The sequence below is a fragment of the Telopea speciosissima genome, chromosome 1 (genome assembly GCF_018873765.1).
Source record: "Telopea speciosissima isolate NSW1024214 ecotype Mountain lineage chromosome 1, Tspe_v1, whole genome shotgun sequence".
NCBI classification, from domain to species: Eukaryota; Viridiplantae; Streptophyta; class Magnoliopsida; order Proteales; family Proteaceae; genus Telopea; species Telopea speciosissima.
Window position 1 is genome coordinate 76,017,517 of NC_057916.1, and position 17,753 is coordinate 76,035,269.

The 17,753-nt window shown below is 39.1% G+C and overlaps 2 protein-coding genes across 2 annotated transcripts; one reads left to right on the plus strand and one right to left on the minus strand.

Annotated features, from left to right (window-relative positions):
- Nucleotides 1–1,172: 1,172 nt before the first annotated feature.
- Nucleotides 1,173–2,969, plus strand: LOC122654718 (pentatricopeptide repeat-containing protein DOT4, chloroplastic-like). The gene has a single exon (XM_043848939.1). It carries the CDS (start codon nt 1,173–1,175, stop codon nt 2,967–2,969), a length of 1,797 nt encoding a protein of 598 aa, XP_043704874.1.
- A 177-nt stretch (nt 2,970–3,146) lies between these two features.
- On the minus strand, nt 3,147–8,210 carry LOC122664644. The gene is made up of 3 exons (XM_043860560.1): nt 8,081–8,210; nt 5,005–6,991; nt 3,147–4,058 (listed from the first exon to the last, which is right to left on the minus strand). Exons 2-3 carry the CDS (start codon nt 6,973–6,975, stop codon nt 3,723–3,725), a joined length of 2,307 nt encoding a protein of 768 aa, XP_043716495.1. The 5' UTR covers nt 6,976–6,991; nt 8,081–8,210; the 3' UTR covers nt 3,147–3,722.
- Nucleotides 8,211–17,753: the final 9,543 nt, after the last annotated feature.

Here is a 17,753-nt window from a genome sequence, read left to right on the forward strand (position 1 = left end):
CCTGATGAGGAAGAGCAAACCAATAAGGAGATTTCTGGGCCGAGTTATAACCTCTTGATGCTGTTCTCCATATCTTTGAGACACCGCCTGCTTGGTGGAGATGGAGCCAAAAGCTTTTCCTCGCATTGACTAATTGGTCAGTATGACCTGACCATGCTTCTCTCCATTTGTAATAACAGAATTGACGTTCCTTCCTCTTCTTCTTCTGTCTTCTTTTCTTCTCTCCTTGGATCCATGCTTTGTTGTCATTTTTTCTGCAACTGATTATCAAAATCTTCTCCATAAGCAACTAGCTAGATACAATGCAATGGCCTGCTTCTTTTCTTTTGCTCCGCATGCAGTGTCCAGACAAGAAACAGATAGCAACTCATGAAGTCCAATCATGGGAATAGTAGAACACGAACAGCCAACCAAGATCATAAAAAGGGAAAAATTGGACAAGGGCAAAGCGTCACTGCCCCTCCTACTGATGTTTAGTGCTTCACAAGTTGCCATACCACAAGAGTTGGGTTTATTTATTTCTTGAGAGGAATCCAATGAGATCCAAGTGTTAACGATGACCAGCTAATTCATGATATGTACAACTCATTCAATGATGAATGAATGGGTCACACTAAATGCCATTAGGCGCGGTGAAATTTAGTTTTACTATCAAATGTCAAATTTGGGACACAATAGAGTCCCCCCAAAAATCACATTCAAACCAGCTAAGCTGAAGCACACTTATTGGTAATGGGTCTGTTGAATTCACCATGTAGTGGCAATCGACTTCCGGCGAGTACTCCCTGCAATTACCATGGAGATTGCAGAGAGCATCAACCTTACTCCTACTGGGGCAAGAGGGACAAAGACTTGTTCTATTGTATTTATTTGTGTGTTTTATTTAAGTTTTAAAATGACATTTTCCTCTCTCATGTTCTTCGAATAATCCATGGTTTTGCTTTAATAAAACAAAAATCAGAAACAGTTTGGTGTTCTCTGTCGGGAGAGTGGTTCCTGTACATGCACGGGGCCAATGAGAACATGTGCATAAGTGCATTGGCATCATAGGGGTAGGGTGGTCATTAAGCACCCTCTGTGTCTGAGCGTAGGCCATACCCTCCATAAAAACCTTTTCTAATCAAACACATTTATTACTAGATAGCTGATTTCAGTCACAGTCCAGCTTCTAAATGCTGAAGCTTAAGCTCAAGCTCGACTATACGAAGACCAAGCACGCTTTCCTCCTAGTTGATATCCTTCGGCTTTTTATTGCCGTTCGCTCACATCGATATTCATGCATTTCTTCTTCTTTAGAAGCACAAAATCATCACTGTAATAATCAATCCTATGGCTTCTATCGATCTTCAAGTATTCCTTTCTCATTAGACTTGCAGAGTCCACGGGCTTCTCATGCTGTCGTCTTAAAAAATGGTCTTCAATCTGACTATTCGATCGCCATCGATCTTCTTCTCGCCTATTTCTTTAATGGGCAACTTTCCATTGCCAATTCCATTTTTTCTGTGCTCTTTGAAGCCAGTATCTATTCGCTGAATTCTTGTCTTAGAGAGCTTTGTCGTGATGGATTCTTTGAGAAAATCCTCAATCTGTACTGGGTTCTTCGGCTATCCAACGGAAAAGCAGACAATTTTACTTTCCCTTATGTGCTCAAGGCCTGTGTCACTCTTGCTGCCTTCGAAGAAGGTATCTTGATTCACTCACAGATCCTCAAATGTGGATTCAGCGAGAATATTTTTGTCGCCAATTCTCTCATAGATATGTATTCGAAATTTGGGTGTCTGCAATCTGCCCGTGAAATTTTTGATGAAATGCCCGAACGAAATTTGGTTTCCTGGAATTGCATAATTACTGGCTATGGATTGAATGGTTTCCCGGATACTGCACTGGAATTATGTACTTCACTGAAAGTGGAAGGCTTGAAATTAGACAAAGTGGGTTTGAAGATTGTTCTTCCCGCCTGCAGTCAATTGGGAGCACTTCGTCTTGGAAAATGTGTCCATGCCCATGTAATTGTTTCAGGTCTGTCTTCTGACACGATATTAGCTACCGCCATTATGGATATGTATGCCAAATGTGGCAGTCTGGGTATTGCTGAGAGACTCTTCAACGAGATTCCATGTAAAGATGTGATAACTTGGAATGCCATGATCAGTGGGTATTCCCAAGTAGGAGAACTGGAAATGGTACTCAAATTCTTCCATAAGATGCAGGTCGAGGGTGTGGGGCTCACAGTTGTTACTGTACTGGTTACCCTCCAAGCTTGCGCTGATTTTACAAGCCTTACAACAGGGGAGATCATCCATGGTTACATCGCAAGGATTGGACTTGTTTCAGATTCGTCGGTAGAGGCGCTTCTGATAAACATGTATTCAAAATGTGGAAAGCTGAATTTGGCTTACCAAGTGTTCAGATGGATATCAAGAGAAGATCTGAACTCATGGAGTGCCATAATTCATGGGCTCGGCATGCATGGATATGGAGAAGCTACTTTAATGGGTTTTTTCAAGATGTTGAAGAAAGGCATAAATCCTGATGGTTTATGTTTCATTATTGTTTTATCTGCTTGCAGTCACACCGGAATGGTCAAGGAAGGGTGCATACTTTTTGATTATATGGTTACACAATTTCAGATCCAACCTAAACCAGAGCACTATGTCGCTATGGTTGATCTTATGGGACGAGCAGGATTCGTCAATGAAGCATTCAAATTTATTGCGTCAATGCCATTAAAACCGGATATAAGCATCTGGGGAGCATTCTTGGGTGCTTGTAGGATTCATGGTGATTTCAAGATGGCAAAATTGTCTATGGATCAAGTGCTAATGACAGATACAAGAACTGCAGGTTATTACAATCTCATATTGAGTATTTATGCAAGCAGGGGGCACTGGGAAGAAGTCTTGAAGATCAGAAGTTTGATAAAACATAGTGGGGTCCACAAGGTTTCAGGACACAGTAGGTGCTTATAGGATTCATGGTCATTTTGAGATGATGAGCGATTGTTAGAAAATCCAACAAGTGCAGGTCAACACAATCTTCTGTATAGTATTTACAAGTGTGAAGGCTCTGGGAAAGGTCATAAAATGAAAAAAAATTGACAATCATAGAAAGATAAGTACTACAAAAGGTTTTGGATTGAGCAAAAATTAAATCAATGGCTGAAACTTCTGACAAAAAACTTATTTCTCATGTAAGTAATGGATAGTGTTACAATTGGAAAAAAAACCCAACCCTGTAGACTCAGCTTAAAGAAATGTTATATTCTCACCCGTATATACACATTTTCTCATCTCTATATTAAATAGTACAGGCAAGATCCTATTCTGTTAAAATTCTGATTGAAAGATTAGTACAAAGAATTGAATAATACCCAGACTCACAGAGGATGGATTTCAACCTCTCCATGGGAGTAATACTCACACCAATGGCAGGAACTGGCACTTCATCTTCGCAGGAGATGGTGAGCGTGTAACTTTTCTGGCGATCCTGGCAATGATCAACTTTTCCTCGGAGATCATGGCACCACCACAACTTGGTACAGAATGCTGTACTTGAACATGATCGCACGCAACCATGGCATGCTGCACTCAAATGTGATAGGACACATGGGTCGCTCATCTATGGTAGTGTCCATGCAAATATGGGCAGCAAATCCCACATTCTTAACTTGGGCTGAGTTTCTCCAGCAAACTCTGGCCAACACCAAGCAATTCAGCTTAAATCTACACTCGTGCAATTGGAGAAAAGGGTGGGTTGACCACAAAAGATGGGGGTGGGGGGATTTCTTCCAATTTCTTTGTTGCTTTCCGTTTCTCTTCCTCTGCAACTGCTTCAATCAAGAATCTCACTTCTTCTTCCAGCAGCAACTTCAATGAATTGCATTGCAACCTTTGTCTGGTCCTCTCTTGCCCAGATCCAGTGCAGTCTGCAGCACTATGCAAGATAGCAACACAAATTGAGAAAGCCTGTAACGTGGATAACTGAGCATGAAAATCAACCAAATACTGCCCCTCATCAATAAGATTCATGGTCAATGCTGGCATCTTCTCTTTTGCTCCCTATATACAGACAATAAATAAATTGCAACTTATGAGTCACCATGGGAATAACAGAATCTGAACAGTTAACTGGCATTGAATCATTTTTACATCCTATAAAGGGAAAATAAAAATATCTTAATTTGCTTTGAAGGGTAAATTTCAAGTCCGATTGTCATCTTCTGTAACAATCTATAACCAGAATGACAAGGACAATGGAAAACATGCAGGATCTGACCCAGCATTTGACAGGCCTCCTCATAGGAGATCTTCAAGGTAAAAAGATGAATCCAATCAAATGAGGTTAAATATAATTCTTGTAGTGGACACCAAATAAAATGGAGGAACAGAGTAAGTTGGTTGTATTAATCACATGGTCCTGACAGTCCATCTAATTTCATCACCTGCAAGATCTCCTACAGAGAAATGGTGCATTCCAAATGCCTGCATGAACACCTGGCCTCTTGATTCTCGGTTGATTAAATTAAGGGAGCAGCGCCTTGCCACACCCTGACCCGATAACAGATCAACATGAACTTTTACAATTGCCATGTGGCAGTTCAGATGGGGCAGAGGTCACCTCAACCTCCCGTCCTCACGTATCAAATTTCAGACCAATCCAACTTAAGAAATTGAAAAGATCTGAACTACCAAGAGGGTGCACGGGACTACAGTAGGGGTTCATGGCCATACATGAGAGGTTATGCCACTACATGAGACTATGAGAGGATATGTTGAATTTCAGTCTAAAATTTGACCAAGGGTAATCCACATCATGACCTAGACATCTAGCGGTCAGAATTGCCACATCACTCTTTAACGTGGCAAAGAAACACAGGACATGCTGATATTTATTTTGGGGTCAGGGTACACAAGCTTATTTCCCTCAAAACTGAGACAGCATATTTACACTTGTCCAAAACCAGTCTACAGTAATTCCACCATCAGCATCATATAAAAAGCATACCTGAACAAAGAGCTCCAAAGGCATTCGGTTCCCCAAATGATGATGTCCTACATTTGGGATACTGGCATTTCCAAAGACAATAAGGGGGCAAGCCATGTCCCAGCCACCACAATCGCAACCTCCACCTGATCTCCATCGATCCAATAATGGTGAAGGGCCCCCACCATCTTTTGTACTGGGCAATCCATGGGTTCCAGTTGAAGTTACAGCCTTCACCTTTGCTGGACTTATGTTGTGGGGAGCATCATCACTTCTCTGGTCAACTAAAGATAAATCAAATAAGTTTGGAGATGCCTTTCCACAAACCCCTTCCTTGTCTTTAAGGCTTTCCCTCTTTTGAAATGGAACTTGGACGACAATTGCCGCAACTTCAAGGTATGGATGCAAATCTGCAGGAGCCCAAGGGTAACTTGTTGAAGCATCTGAATCATTACAAGCAGGTTTTGCTTGATGTTTGAGCTTTGCAGGATCTAAGACACCATTCAAATCCATAGAAGAGCTCTTATCTGAGTCCCCAGTGGAAGGAGCCTTGGGAGGTTTAGTGGGGTCTGCTTGACAGTCGGGGCTGTCTTGTGTACCAAAGCTCTTCCTTGCATGTGCAATATCATACAAGACAAACTCTGTCACCATAGAATTATCAAAGCCTCCAGAATTTCGCATTTCAGAACACAAGTAACAGGAAACTTGCATCTGACCAACCATTGAGGCCTCTTTGTGTTTCTCTTTTGAACCCAATCCACTGCTACTCTTCCTTCTATTGTTCAAAGAGTGGAAAGTATAGACCCAATTGAAAGCATTATGGCCTTTCCATGTTTTGGCCACAAGGGTATCTTCTAGGTTATTCAGTGAAAACTCCAGAAATGGAACTCCATTTTTATACTCCAATTTAAGAAGGCCCTGCAAGTGAGCAGGTGATGAGGTCACACCCAAACTGTGCTTATCTTTCTTGACAAAATGAGCACCGGACTCTTCCTTCTGTACACTGTTTGCATAATCATTCAACAAAGATTTGCAGGCAGTCTGGTTCCTCCTAATACTTGTTAACCCTACCGTTGTTACATCACCAAATTCTGCCACTGAAACTGGTTGACTCCGTTGAGATTTAGACTTCATGATTGGATCCAACATCCTTCTAATGGGGTTGAACCGGACCTTTGGGCTGGCTTTAGAGCGATCACTCTTAGACCAAAAGCGAGAATGGGACATTCCCATCTTTGCTGAAGTGGACTTCTGCAGAGCAAGGACTGTATCTCTTCCCAAGAGACAATGACCACTGTTCAAAGGACCAACACTCTGATCACATCTCAAATTCAGTTTTTCCGCTATATCTATTTCCATTGTCTCAGCAGAATCATGTTTTCTGTCCTCTGTATTTAGACAGATCTCAAAGAAATTATCTGACAGGGCATCCTTACAAGTAACATTACCTGGGGAGGAGAAAAGACGGAAGGATAGGTCCAGGCAATCCTTAGAATTCAGTTCCATGTGGGTTCGGTTATCCAATGTTGTGCCCAGGTCTGTTGTTGAGGACGTCAGTGGTGATCTCTTCTGTTGTGCATAAGAGCTTGAATCATTAGACTGAGACAGGGAGTTGACAATTTGGAAGGACAGAGATGTGTCACTACTGCGCAACAATTCAATCTGCTTTGTGCTCTCAAACTCTCCCATTTTCTTCATTTTCCTCACTTCTTTTGAGCTCTGATATATAGAACCCCTCTTCAGCTCTTCATTACCTGCCATACCAGCTGGTCCATACGGCATGCTGCTATAAAAGGAATTCTGGGAGTCATCAAAGCTGATTTCTGAATAGTCCTGACCTACGCTCTTTAAATTGTAGCTTCTCCTTGTGGGGTTTCCTTTCACATCTCTGTGTTCAGCTTTGGAACTATAGCAATGAAAATGACGAACGTTACTAGGATTCCAACCTACTCTGCAATACTTTTGAAATTGTAACTCTGTATCCAACCCCATAAGCAGATAGAAGGTGCTGCAACAAATGAAAAAAATAAATTATGCTTCATTTTAACAATGGGTCATTTGATGCATCATAATAGACACCAGATTCCACGACTACTACCTCCTATTAACAAGATTCCAGTCCTAAAAAAAGTTACAGAACTTGGCAATGGCTAATGGTCCCCCACATCAAAAAGCACAATCAAATGGCACAGAAAATTCTAGGTATAATATATCCAAGCTACAAAACAACTATGTATGCGTAGTGCCAGGTAAGGATAATCTCCTGCTCAGAAACTCAATTTGATCCATCAGGAAAGTTTGAGAGGAGCAAGCAACTAAAAATAATGAAGAATAGCATCCTTAGATACAAATTTCACTAAGAAACATACATAGATGAATATAGACACACACTGCTAATACACTACACATTTGCAAAACAAGAATTGCAAATGTAGAAAATCAAAGCCCATTTACGCTTTTAATAGATCAACCAGATCCGAATCAAACAAGGCCGAACTCAAAGCAAAAAAGCATATAATAACCCACTTAGGAACCTAAAGAAAACACAATTGTGACATCAGAACAACCTGGAAAAACCAGATCATTAGCTCATTTGGGCTGAAACCAAAAATCCTTGGTAAATCTCCTGAGACCTTTAAACTTCCCAACGAAGAAAAAAGTATTAAAATGCAGAACTAAAGATCATCGTTAGCATTTGCATGCCGAATTGCAGACCCAATGAAGCACAAAAGCTTTTTTTTTTTTTTTTGAAAAAAAAAAAGAATCTCATACCTTCCATCAGATCTCATAGAAGTGAATTCAGAGAAGAGTCCAACAATACTAAATTAGAACGGAAACAACTGTTAACTGAAGCATTTCTACCGCTCTTTCCACACTTCATCGATCTTAAAACATTCAGTACATCAGAACCCTAGCTCTTGTCCTAGCAGAGGAACAAACAGAACCCAAAACCCACCAGGAAAACACTCCTCTGCAACCAAAAAAAGCTCCTAAAAAAAGTATACTCCAGGAATAAAAAACGGTGACCGAATAAGAACAGCAAGGCATGAAAGTTGAAACAAAAGATTAGGGAGAGAGTGAGAGTGTGAGAACATGCCTGAGAGTGTCTGAGTGAGTGAATCCTTCGCCCGGTGAGTGGTCATTCGCACATGAAGGAAGGAGAGAAAGAGAGACTCAGAGAGAGACAAGCAGCTGAGATTCTACTGCTTTTGTCCGCTAAAAAAAGGCCATTCCAAGTCTGTCTACCATATGTACTGCGGTTTTCTTTTTCTTTTCTATTTTCATATTTTCTTTTTTTCGACCGTTTCGGGAGTCGTTCCCTTTCTTTTTTTATAACGAAAAAGGCTTTGCACAATGGCACGCCGGCAGGTGCCCAGATTATGTCATCCTCTCTCCTACTCTGCTTTAAAATTGACTTTTTTACCCTCTTATGTATGTATCAAACTCAACGAAGTTGGGTGGGATGTCAAAGAATTTTCATCCTCTCAAGTGCAGCGCAATGCTCGGTGCACCTTTAAAATGAATATGGCTGTATAATTGGAGAATCTGGTTTTCTGACTCGATTCAATTCATCTTTTAGAAAAACTTGGTGATTCGGCCTTATTAAACCTGGTCAAGACGGGTAACCAGATAAAATAAGGAATCACATATCACTGTATTTTGAGTTTATACCATTGAACAAGAGAAGGGAATCGAAGAGTTGAGGGTTTCTTACAGTTTTAGAATACAAATTTACTATTAGGAAAAAGATCTTTGTCCATGAGTGTGGCCTACGCCAGCACTCCCATGGGTCTATCTCTCTCATCTCCATGTGAAAAGACACCTCTGTCCCCTTGTTTTAAAGAGGAGAGCGATAGACACATGGGAGTGCTGGCGTAGGCCCCACTCTCGAATAGAAAACTGCTTCCTTTTACTATTTTACTCAACTTAGTTTCTAAGTGAATCGGCTTTATGAATTTTTAAAAAATAACTAAATTCGTCGATTTTATCATGACTTGGGTAAAGAAATCGAATCTTATTTGACTCAAACGGTTTTTTTTTTTTGTTTTTTTTTTTTGGGTAGAACAATTTATGACCGCCAATCTCATCATTTTTTATTATGATCTAGTCTACATGACTCTTGATCAGATTTTTCAAAAATTTGACTCAACTCGGGCGACTTGCCCTAGTCAAAACCTGATTTTCCAATTATGTATTCAATCTACAGAAGCCAAAGTGCCAAACAGAAATTGTTAGCATTTCTTTTATTAAATATGTGTGGGTGGAGGGAAACTCAATCCTTTTATTAAAGACAAATATTTACGGTTGGATTCTTAAGTGTGATGCATTGGGCAGTGCATCACACTTGAGAGGATGAAAATCACGATGAATGGGATCTCATTCACCGAGGGCTGAGAGAAGATGGAAATTGATATCGGGAGGGTATTTTGGAACACATAAAAAAATTCTAAAATGGATTTATAAACCCTAAGATGATGGGTGAACCATCCTCTATAGGTGGAGGAAAACATTATCCCTACTAAAATTGATCAATAATTGAAAGAGACAAGCACAAATAATGGAGAACCATTTTTTTTATTATTATTTCCTTTACTTAGAAAAGAGAAGAGAGGAGAAACGGACCACGATAAAAGCCTAGAGATGGAGGAGCCGGGAGGAAAGAATGACGGGGGGAAACCATTTAAAGGGTAACACTATTTAGTAATCAATGCGTTTGATTAGAAAATTGGACTAATTTACCCCTAACGACTTTTATTTACTCTATTTGTAAAAAGTTGTTTTCCGCATTAATTAGTCATTAAATGTTCACCTTATGAGCTATATATACCTTTCAAATTAAGTATTACAACGAGAGCGAAAATTTACTATCATTCAATGGTGGAGGAAAGATCGGTTGGAGATCTATCCAAGGATCCAAAATTCTAACTCCAATTAATTGAGGAAATAGAGATATATAAATGTACAAGTAAAGAGACGTTGGGTAATTAATTTGTTATTCAAATTTTTTTTTTTTTTTACAGTTGGGGGGATAATAAATGTGAATGATTTACTATCATATAAGTACGACATAGTTTTGCAAATATTTTGCTAATTATTAGATGAAGGATTTTTTTTTTTTTATGCAAACACCCCCAAAAGAGGGAGAGAAAATTTATTAGGTCTGAGAAAGCCAAAAGCATGCATACAAGTTTTAGAATATCCTTTACCAAAAAAAGAATTTTAGAATAACCTCCAAAAAAATAGAATCCCAAACCCTAACGAGGGTAGGAAACAAGAGGTAAAACATGGCAAAGCTATGCGAAACACCCTTGAATTCTACTGCTTCCAAATCAACCAAACAATGGTTGCATGGACAAAGAATCTACTCCATTGCTCTTTTTTTTTGTTTAACATGGAGTTTTCTTTCAGTTTAGAATCCAACCATGGAATGGTGAGTTAGGACTGGATGAGAATCTCAAGGAAACACATGAAACAAACTAGGCTTACTGGGCAAGGGGGTACTCAAAGAGTACATGCTCTACAGTCTTTAGGGCAAATCCACAACAAGAGTAGACAATCAGACTAGGTAGTTTGAAGGGTACCTCTTGAGTAGGAAGATATAAGACCTATAAATAGGTATAGGTCCCAGAGGCCTTGTTTGTTTGTTGAGATTTTGGTGGGGTGGGAATAAACTGTGAGGGGAACTTGTCCGACTTCAATTATCCATAAACATGATAATTTGTAGGGCTGCAATATGGTCAGGTTGGGTCGGGCCTTTTAAAACCCCAGTCCAAACCTGAGTTCCCTTAGTTAGGCCCAAGCCAGGCCCAACCCTGACTTTGGACCAGAAAATTCCAATCCTAACCTGTCCTTAGGGAGATGCATGGGCAGGCCTGGCAAGGAAGAAGAAGAAGAAGAACAAAAAAAAAAAAGAAAAAGAAAAAGAAGAAGACAGTGTCTGGTTGGGCCAAGCCTCAACCCTGGCCCAATCCGACCAGACCCAAACTCAGGGCTAGAAATTCCCAACCCTAACCAGCTTTTAGGGCTAGGATATCTCAACCCAGATCCCTGTTCAGGCTTGGGCCGTCAAGACCAAACTTGCAACCCTAATAATTTGGGTAGTTTGGATGTCTGGCGAGAGAAATAGACCAAGCAAACTCAAAGGGGTCAAAGTTTATGTAGTCCCCTATTTCTTTGCCCCACCTCTCTCTAACTCCCATTGATCTAATTTTGATGGGACTCTTGCAAAGAAGTAGAGGGTAGTAGAGGGTAAGAGACTGTTGGATACTATAGATGGAAGAGGTAGAGCGATTGAAGGTGGTGGTGGTGGTGTTGATGGTGGCAAACATGTAACTAAATCTCGGTCGAAACTGCAGGTCTCAATCGAGATATCTCAGTTTTGTAGCTGACTGAGACAAGTTGAGGACGAAGTTTAAAAATGCAATGTTTCGACCTATTTCGACCATATTTTGGTAATTTCACAAGTTTCGACCTAAACACTTATATAAATTCACTTATCCCCATCAACACTTGAGGAAACTTGGCTCGAAATCAGGAAAAGAAGAAGACAGTGTCCGGTTGGGCCAAGCCTCAACCCTGGCCCAACCCAACTAGACCCAAACTCATGGCTAGAAATTCCCAACCCTAACCCGCTTTTAGGGCTAGGATATCTCTACCCAGATCCCTGTTCGGGCTTGGGCCGTCAAGACCAAACTTGCAACCCTAATAATTTGGGTAGTTTGGATGTCTGGTGAGAGAAATAGACCAAGCAAACTCAAAGGGGTCAAAGTTTATGTAGTCCCCTATTTCTTTGCCCCACCTCTCTCTAACTCCCATTGATCTGATTTTGATGGGACTCTTGCAAAGAAGTAGAGGGTAGTAGAGGGTAAGCGACTGTTGGATACTATAGATGGAAGAGGTAGAGCGATTGAAGGTGGTGGTGGTGTTGATGGTGGCAAACATGTAACTAAATCTCGGTCGAAACTGCAGGTCTCAATCGAGATATCTCGGTTTTGTAGCTGACTGAGACGAGTTGAGGGCGGAGTTTAAAAATGCAATGTTTCGACCTATTTCGACCATATTTTGGTAATTTCACAAGTTTCGACCTAAACACTCATATAAATTCACTTATCCCCATCAAAACTTGAGGAAACTTGGCTCGAAATCAGGAAAACACTTATTTATGCCTATTATTATTAAGTAAATGAAAATTTATTTAAGATATTATTCATAAAGAAACAAATGTCTCTTATTTGAACCTAATAAAAATATTTAAAAAATCAAATTCTAAAAGGATAAAAAGTCAATTCCTCCATTTAAGAACAAAAAACAGGATTTTCGGTGGTAGGTGCAATTTTTTGACTTTTAAATGTTAGGGTTTTTCTAAAATCAAAAAATTTCATAAATCTTAATATGATAAAACATTGCTAAAAACCAAAAGAGCGGTAAAATATTCATTTGTTTTGATGTTTAAAAATTTATTTCAATTCATAACGATTTTAAACAGCATTAGCACACACCAAATTAAGTTTGACCAAAACATAACTCCTTCAATAGAAATCAGATTTGGAAAGCTTTCAAACAAATTCAACATTGCTTAAATCTGATTTATATTGAAGGAGTTATGTTCCGATCAAACTTAATTCAATGTGCACAAATACTGTTTAAAATCGTAAGGTTATCCTGTCCAAGCAACTCAATAGTCCTCTTGTAGTTTGGTTTCATTGATTTTTTTGGAGGATCTGCTCGAGGTCCATCCCTCCCTCTGCTCAACCTGTTGATCTTGCTGCCTCTCTCCTACTACCGTCCTCCTTCACAAGACCTTTATCTGCTTCATTTCCTGAGCAAGTCCAGTTCCCCAAGTTCCTCTAATAGAGGGAATGAAAATGACCATCCTACCCACTATCCAAACACACTGCTCAGGTGGGGTCTACCCCTTCTATTAGAGAAACTTGGGAAAATGAAGCGGACAGAAAATAGAACAGATAAAAGCACCTTCAAGTTTGCCTTCTCCACTCTCTCTCTCTCTCTCTCTCTCTCTCTCTCTCTCTCTCTCTCACCACTTTGAGAAATTCCATTCTGTTTTTTTTTTCTCTACTACATGTAGAACCTACCCACAAACTTTGCAGGCACACACACGTTGCAATAATCCATTTATGCTGAATTTAATTCCATTCAATCTCTTAAGTGGAACCACCTAATGGTGATTCCTAATCCCTTTACAATTTAAAGACAGGGAAGGTTTATGAAGGCCCCTAATCAAGTGGAATGGTCTGGTTAACATCAGACCTGAGATTTTGCCGTATTTGGTACCAACCAGGCAACCACTGGGCATTGGGGCCCTTGTTTTCATAAATAAGAAAAAAAAAAAAAGGAGTGGCATTACTTTATGTTGTTGGAGGAGTAAAAAGGAGGATTAAATATGCTTTATGAAAAAGCGGACGATGGAGGGTGCCTTCACCAACAAGTTCCTTCCAAGTTTCAACTCCAATTTTCATGTGGTGTGTTGTTATTCAACGGACTCTTACCCCTTGCGGTCCCGCTAACATTTCCTTTATTTATTTTTTTTGGTAGAACATTTCCTTTATTTAAAAAACTAAAAAAGAGAGAAAAGGAGTACTTCTAAGGTAGGTGACAACACTAGGGGTGCAAGTTTGACCCAATCGAACCAAACCCATCTGGCCCGTCCTGAGCTCAAATAGGACTTGGGCTTTTTTTCTATTTTTTTCGGGTCTATCCTACTCAAGGGTCTACAGGCCAACTACAAACTAAGGAGGAAAGCTAAGACAAACCCACAATCTACAACTAGGGGGAGAGAGAGGAGTGCCTTTTTGACACAATTTGCAATTTAGGAGAGTCGATCCCTTGACTTCCTGGGGGTCATGCACTCAACTTGCAATGCCTCCAATCAACTGAGTTAGTGATTATTTGCAGCCTAGGCTGGGATACCTGGCCCTGAGGACGGGTCAAGATTTGAAATTTCTGACCCTGAGTCAGGATCGGGATAGGCCAAGGTTGAGGCCTCGGGCTGAGCTCGGTCGATTGAGGTCCGATTCGACTGATCCAATTCTGATTCAAGAATGACCGACTAAGATCGATTGAAATCGGGATCAATGTTAGTCGATTCCGATCCGAATAGACCAATAATTGATCCGATTCCCAATTTTTAAAACCTTGCCTATATCCCCTCTCCCCCCTTATTACTAAAAAAAAATCCCCCCCCCCCAACCCAGAAGAAAATCAGAAATAATCCTAATGATTAAAATTCCTTTGCAAGAGAATGGTGAATATAGATGATCAACTGAAAATATACGAGGGGACAAATATCTGACCACATTAGAATTCTAATCACCATTCTATAGGAGATTACTAACCATTTTGAAAAAAGATCGTTTAGGCACAAATGATGGAATAGTAAAACCATCAAATGAAGGGATCCACAGATCTTTCCAAATGTCTATCTATCTACCATCACCAATTCTCCAACAAACAACGCAACCAAGTTAATATACCTTCCTCTTAATGCTATTCCAAACCAAAGAACCATTCTTAAGAGTAACTGAGAGTCCAACAATTTTTTACCATGAAAATACAAAAGTTACAAAATTTGAGCCCACAAAGAGGGAGGAGAACTGAGTAAAATCTTGCTTGAAATGGAGAGAAATGGACATATTAAGCATTGGTAGTAAACAGTAAATACTTATGTATGGGTTAAAATTAAAAAAGGGAAAAAGGATAAATGATGGCCAGACTGCAGTATTATGTAAGTGTCAATTTTAAACAAAAATGTTTTATTGAAATTGAATCAAACCATTTAAATCGAAACTGATAAATCAATTGCTATTCAATTCAATTTTGGTTTGACAAATTGAAAAAAATATATATATTAATTGGTACAGTTTAGTTTTTGGACTGATGAATATAAAGATGTAAAATATTTAAATAACATAAAATTAATATATTGTATAATCAAACCGTTAAAAGAAATAAATGACATGTGTCCTTTTGGCTTCCATAAATGCCTCTTTCATATGAAATACAATTATCCTTCATGCACTCTCAATGATAACAAGTTAGATACATGTCATCACCTAACCATATGTGAAGTGTATATGTACATACAATTGATCTCGGCTCACCTCACTCTCCCACGCCCCTCCTCTCACACTCACATAATTTTTTTTTCGATACAAAAATCTAACAATTGGATATTTAGGAATTGGTAGAGGGATGGTGCACTGCCCACTTGAATTGGAATCATGTATGCACTAAGGTTATGTTTGGAAGCCAATAAAAGAAAAAATTCAAAAAATGTTGAATTTGAGTACAGAGATGGACACATAAGTCATTGTATATCATCATGATTTTTGTCTTTTTTTTGGTTTTTTCTTTTCTTGGCTACCAAACATAGCCTAAGGGGAAAGTTGCTTTCAATGGATCACAAATCGTCCTAGAGGGAAAAAACCCTTAATATTGAATTGGAGAGAAATGTGAGAGGGATTACATTTCACTAGCTACATGCCTTTCTTTTACAGTTTTACCCTTGGGGAGTAGTTAGGGATTGATCTTTTATCCTCCCATTATTGTTTACGCATTTCCTCGTTAAACCATACACCCTCTTCTTAGTCCAGAAAGCTAAAACATGACATGTGAGTGAAGATTGCAAGGTCGATCCGTCCATCAAATTTCAGCCTCATATGACATGCTTGATGCCACGTTATAAAAATAAATCTACCAAGTAAAGATTTTGTTCTTGGACAAAGTTTCTCTTCCGCCATGGTCCCGTTCACAACGGTGTGGGAGAAAGCAGAAAAGAGTATCAGAAGGGTATTTTAAAAAATTACTAAAACTTAGGAAGATCCAAGGAATCGTAGTGTCTGACATTGAAGTCATCGGTGACAACAACCACAGTACCAAACATTCACATAAGAAGATGACTGCCCCTTGCTTTGTTAATCTTGCATGTCCAATCCTAGAAAAGGAAGAGGGATTTAAGGGGTGCTTTGAAGCACAACAACTTGAATTGGGTGCCACAAACCAAAACACTTTCAATTGCTTCTTTCACTCTTTCAGTGCAACATAAATGGGAGATAAAATAGAATTTTTATCCTCTCAAGTGTGGTGCACTGTCCAATGCACCTTTAAAGTGCATTGGATTATACATTTCACTTGTACATTAAATTTTTATCCTTCCAAGTGCAATGATCACCGTCCGATGCACTTTAAAGGTGTGCTGCCGGCTAGTGCGTCGCACTTGAAAGGATGAGAATCTAATAAAATATTCCTTGCATTGCATGTTCCAAGAAATCCCGTTAGCTCCAACCCACACTATCGTTCCCTACTACAGAATCTATAGAACTAGAACCCAACCTCTATGGGAAATTTTGTTTACCATATATAGTTGAAATTTTTCTAAGGCCATAGAAGTCCATATGGAAAGTCCAACACCAGACCTCATGTGTCTTACGACCAGACCTATAACTAGCAGCGCCCATTGAGCTGCAAGCTCATCCCCTGTAAATGAGGAGCAAAGAATAGAAGAGGAACACTGCATATTTCTTACATTAGAAAACATAATGAATAATTTCTGGTTTTTGTGTTCTAAGAATTTTAAGTGAAAATGTATCAAGCGAATCCATATTCGTAGGTACAATTTTCACTGAGCCTTAATTTTCTAGTGATTGCCTAAACCATAAGATGAGCTAAAATTTGCATATCATGTGTGAGAAACTGATAGTTGCAAAGTGATATGAAAAAATCACTAAGGCAAGAAAAAATCAAGCTTTTGATCAAAACCTAGCCGTGTCGAAACCCGAGATATCTTGATTTCGGCCTCAGCCAGGCCAAAACCGGCCTCATAACCGAAACGTCAATCCATGATTTTGGCTTGAGAATCTTGAATCAAGATCAGTGAATAACCAAGACTCATTAATCAAATATTTATCCCAATGAGACCAATTTTACATGCATGATTATTATTAATTTAAAAATCTATCTTAAGCCCCCAAAAGATCCAAAAGCAACCCTACTTAGTATGGGTTTGTAGGGAGGAAGATTTACCTTTAATTGTACCACAAATTATAGGGTTATACAAACTTCCCAAAGACACCAAATTTAGATTTTAGCAGAGGTTGATTCCTTATATTAAACCCCCCCCCCCCCAAAAAAAAAAAAAAAAAAAAACTCTATATCAAATCCCTCGTGCCATAAAGCATGAAGAGATCATTGTGAAATCATAATTCCCAAAGGAATTTTTTGCTTCTTCAAAAATATTTTAGAGTTGTAGTCGATGAAGTAGAAGAACAATGTAGAAGAATGATAACAAAAAAAGTTTTCTAAATGTATATTAAAAAATATATATTCCAAAGGTATTATGACCACAAGTAAATAAAAATACAGATCTATTGGCCAACAAAAATATGTGCCATAGGGGATAAACAAGCCCACACATATTCTAAGGTTTTGCAACCCTAGTTTTACTTGCACTTTGAAATTCGATCTTCGGATTGACAAAGAGAGTGGGAGTCAGAGATAATATATGTGGAGAAAATAATCGTAAAATTATTTCATAAAGGTTTGCGTGTGCACCCTTATGGGTATTAACCAAACTCTCCCAATAAGGCCTAATCGGTCTCCGTCAATTTAATACATTACATTGTAACCAATATGTTTAACCAATTTAATACACTACATCATGAACATGTTTATATTTGATTGATCAAATACCAGCCATGAACAGGCTCTAAATGGGCTTAACAAGTCATGAAAAAAGGGATCGTATCTTAAGAGAA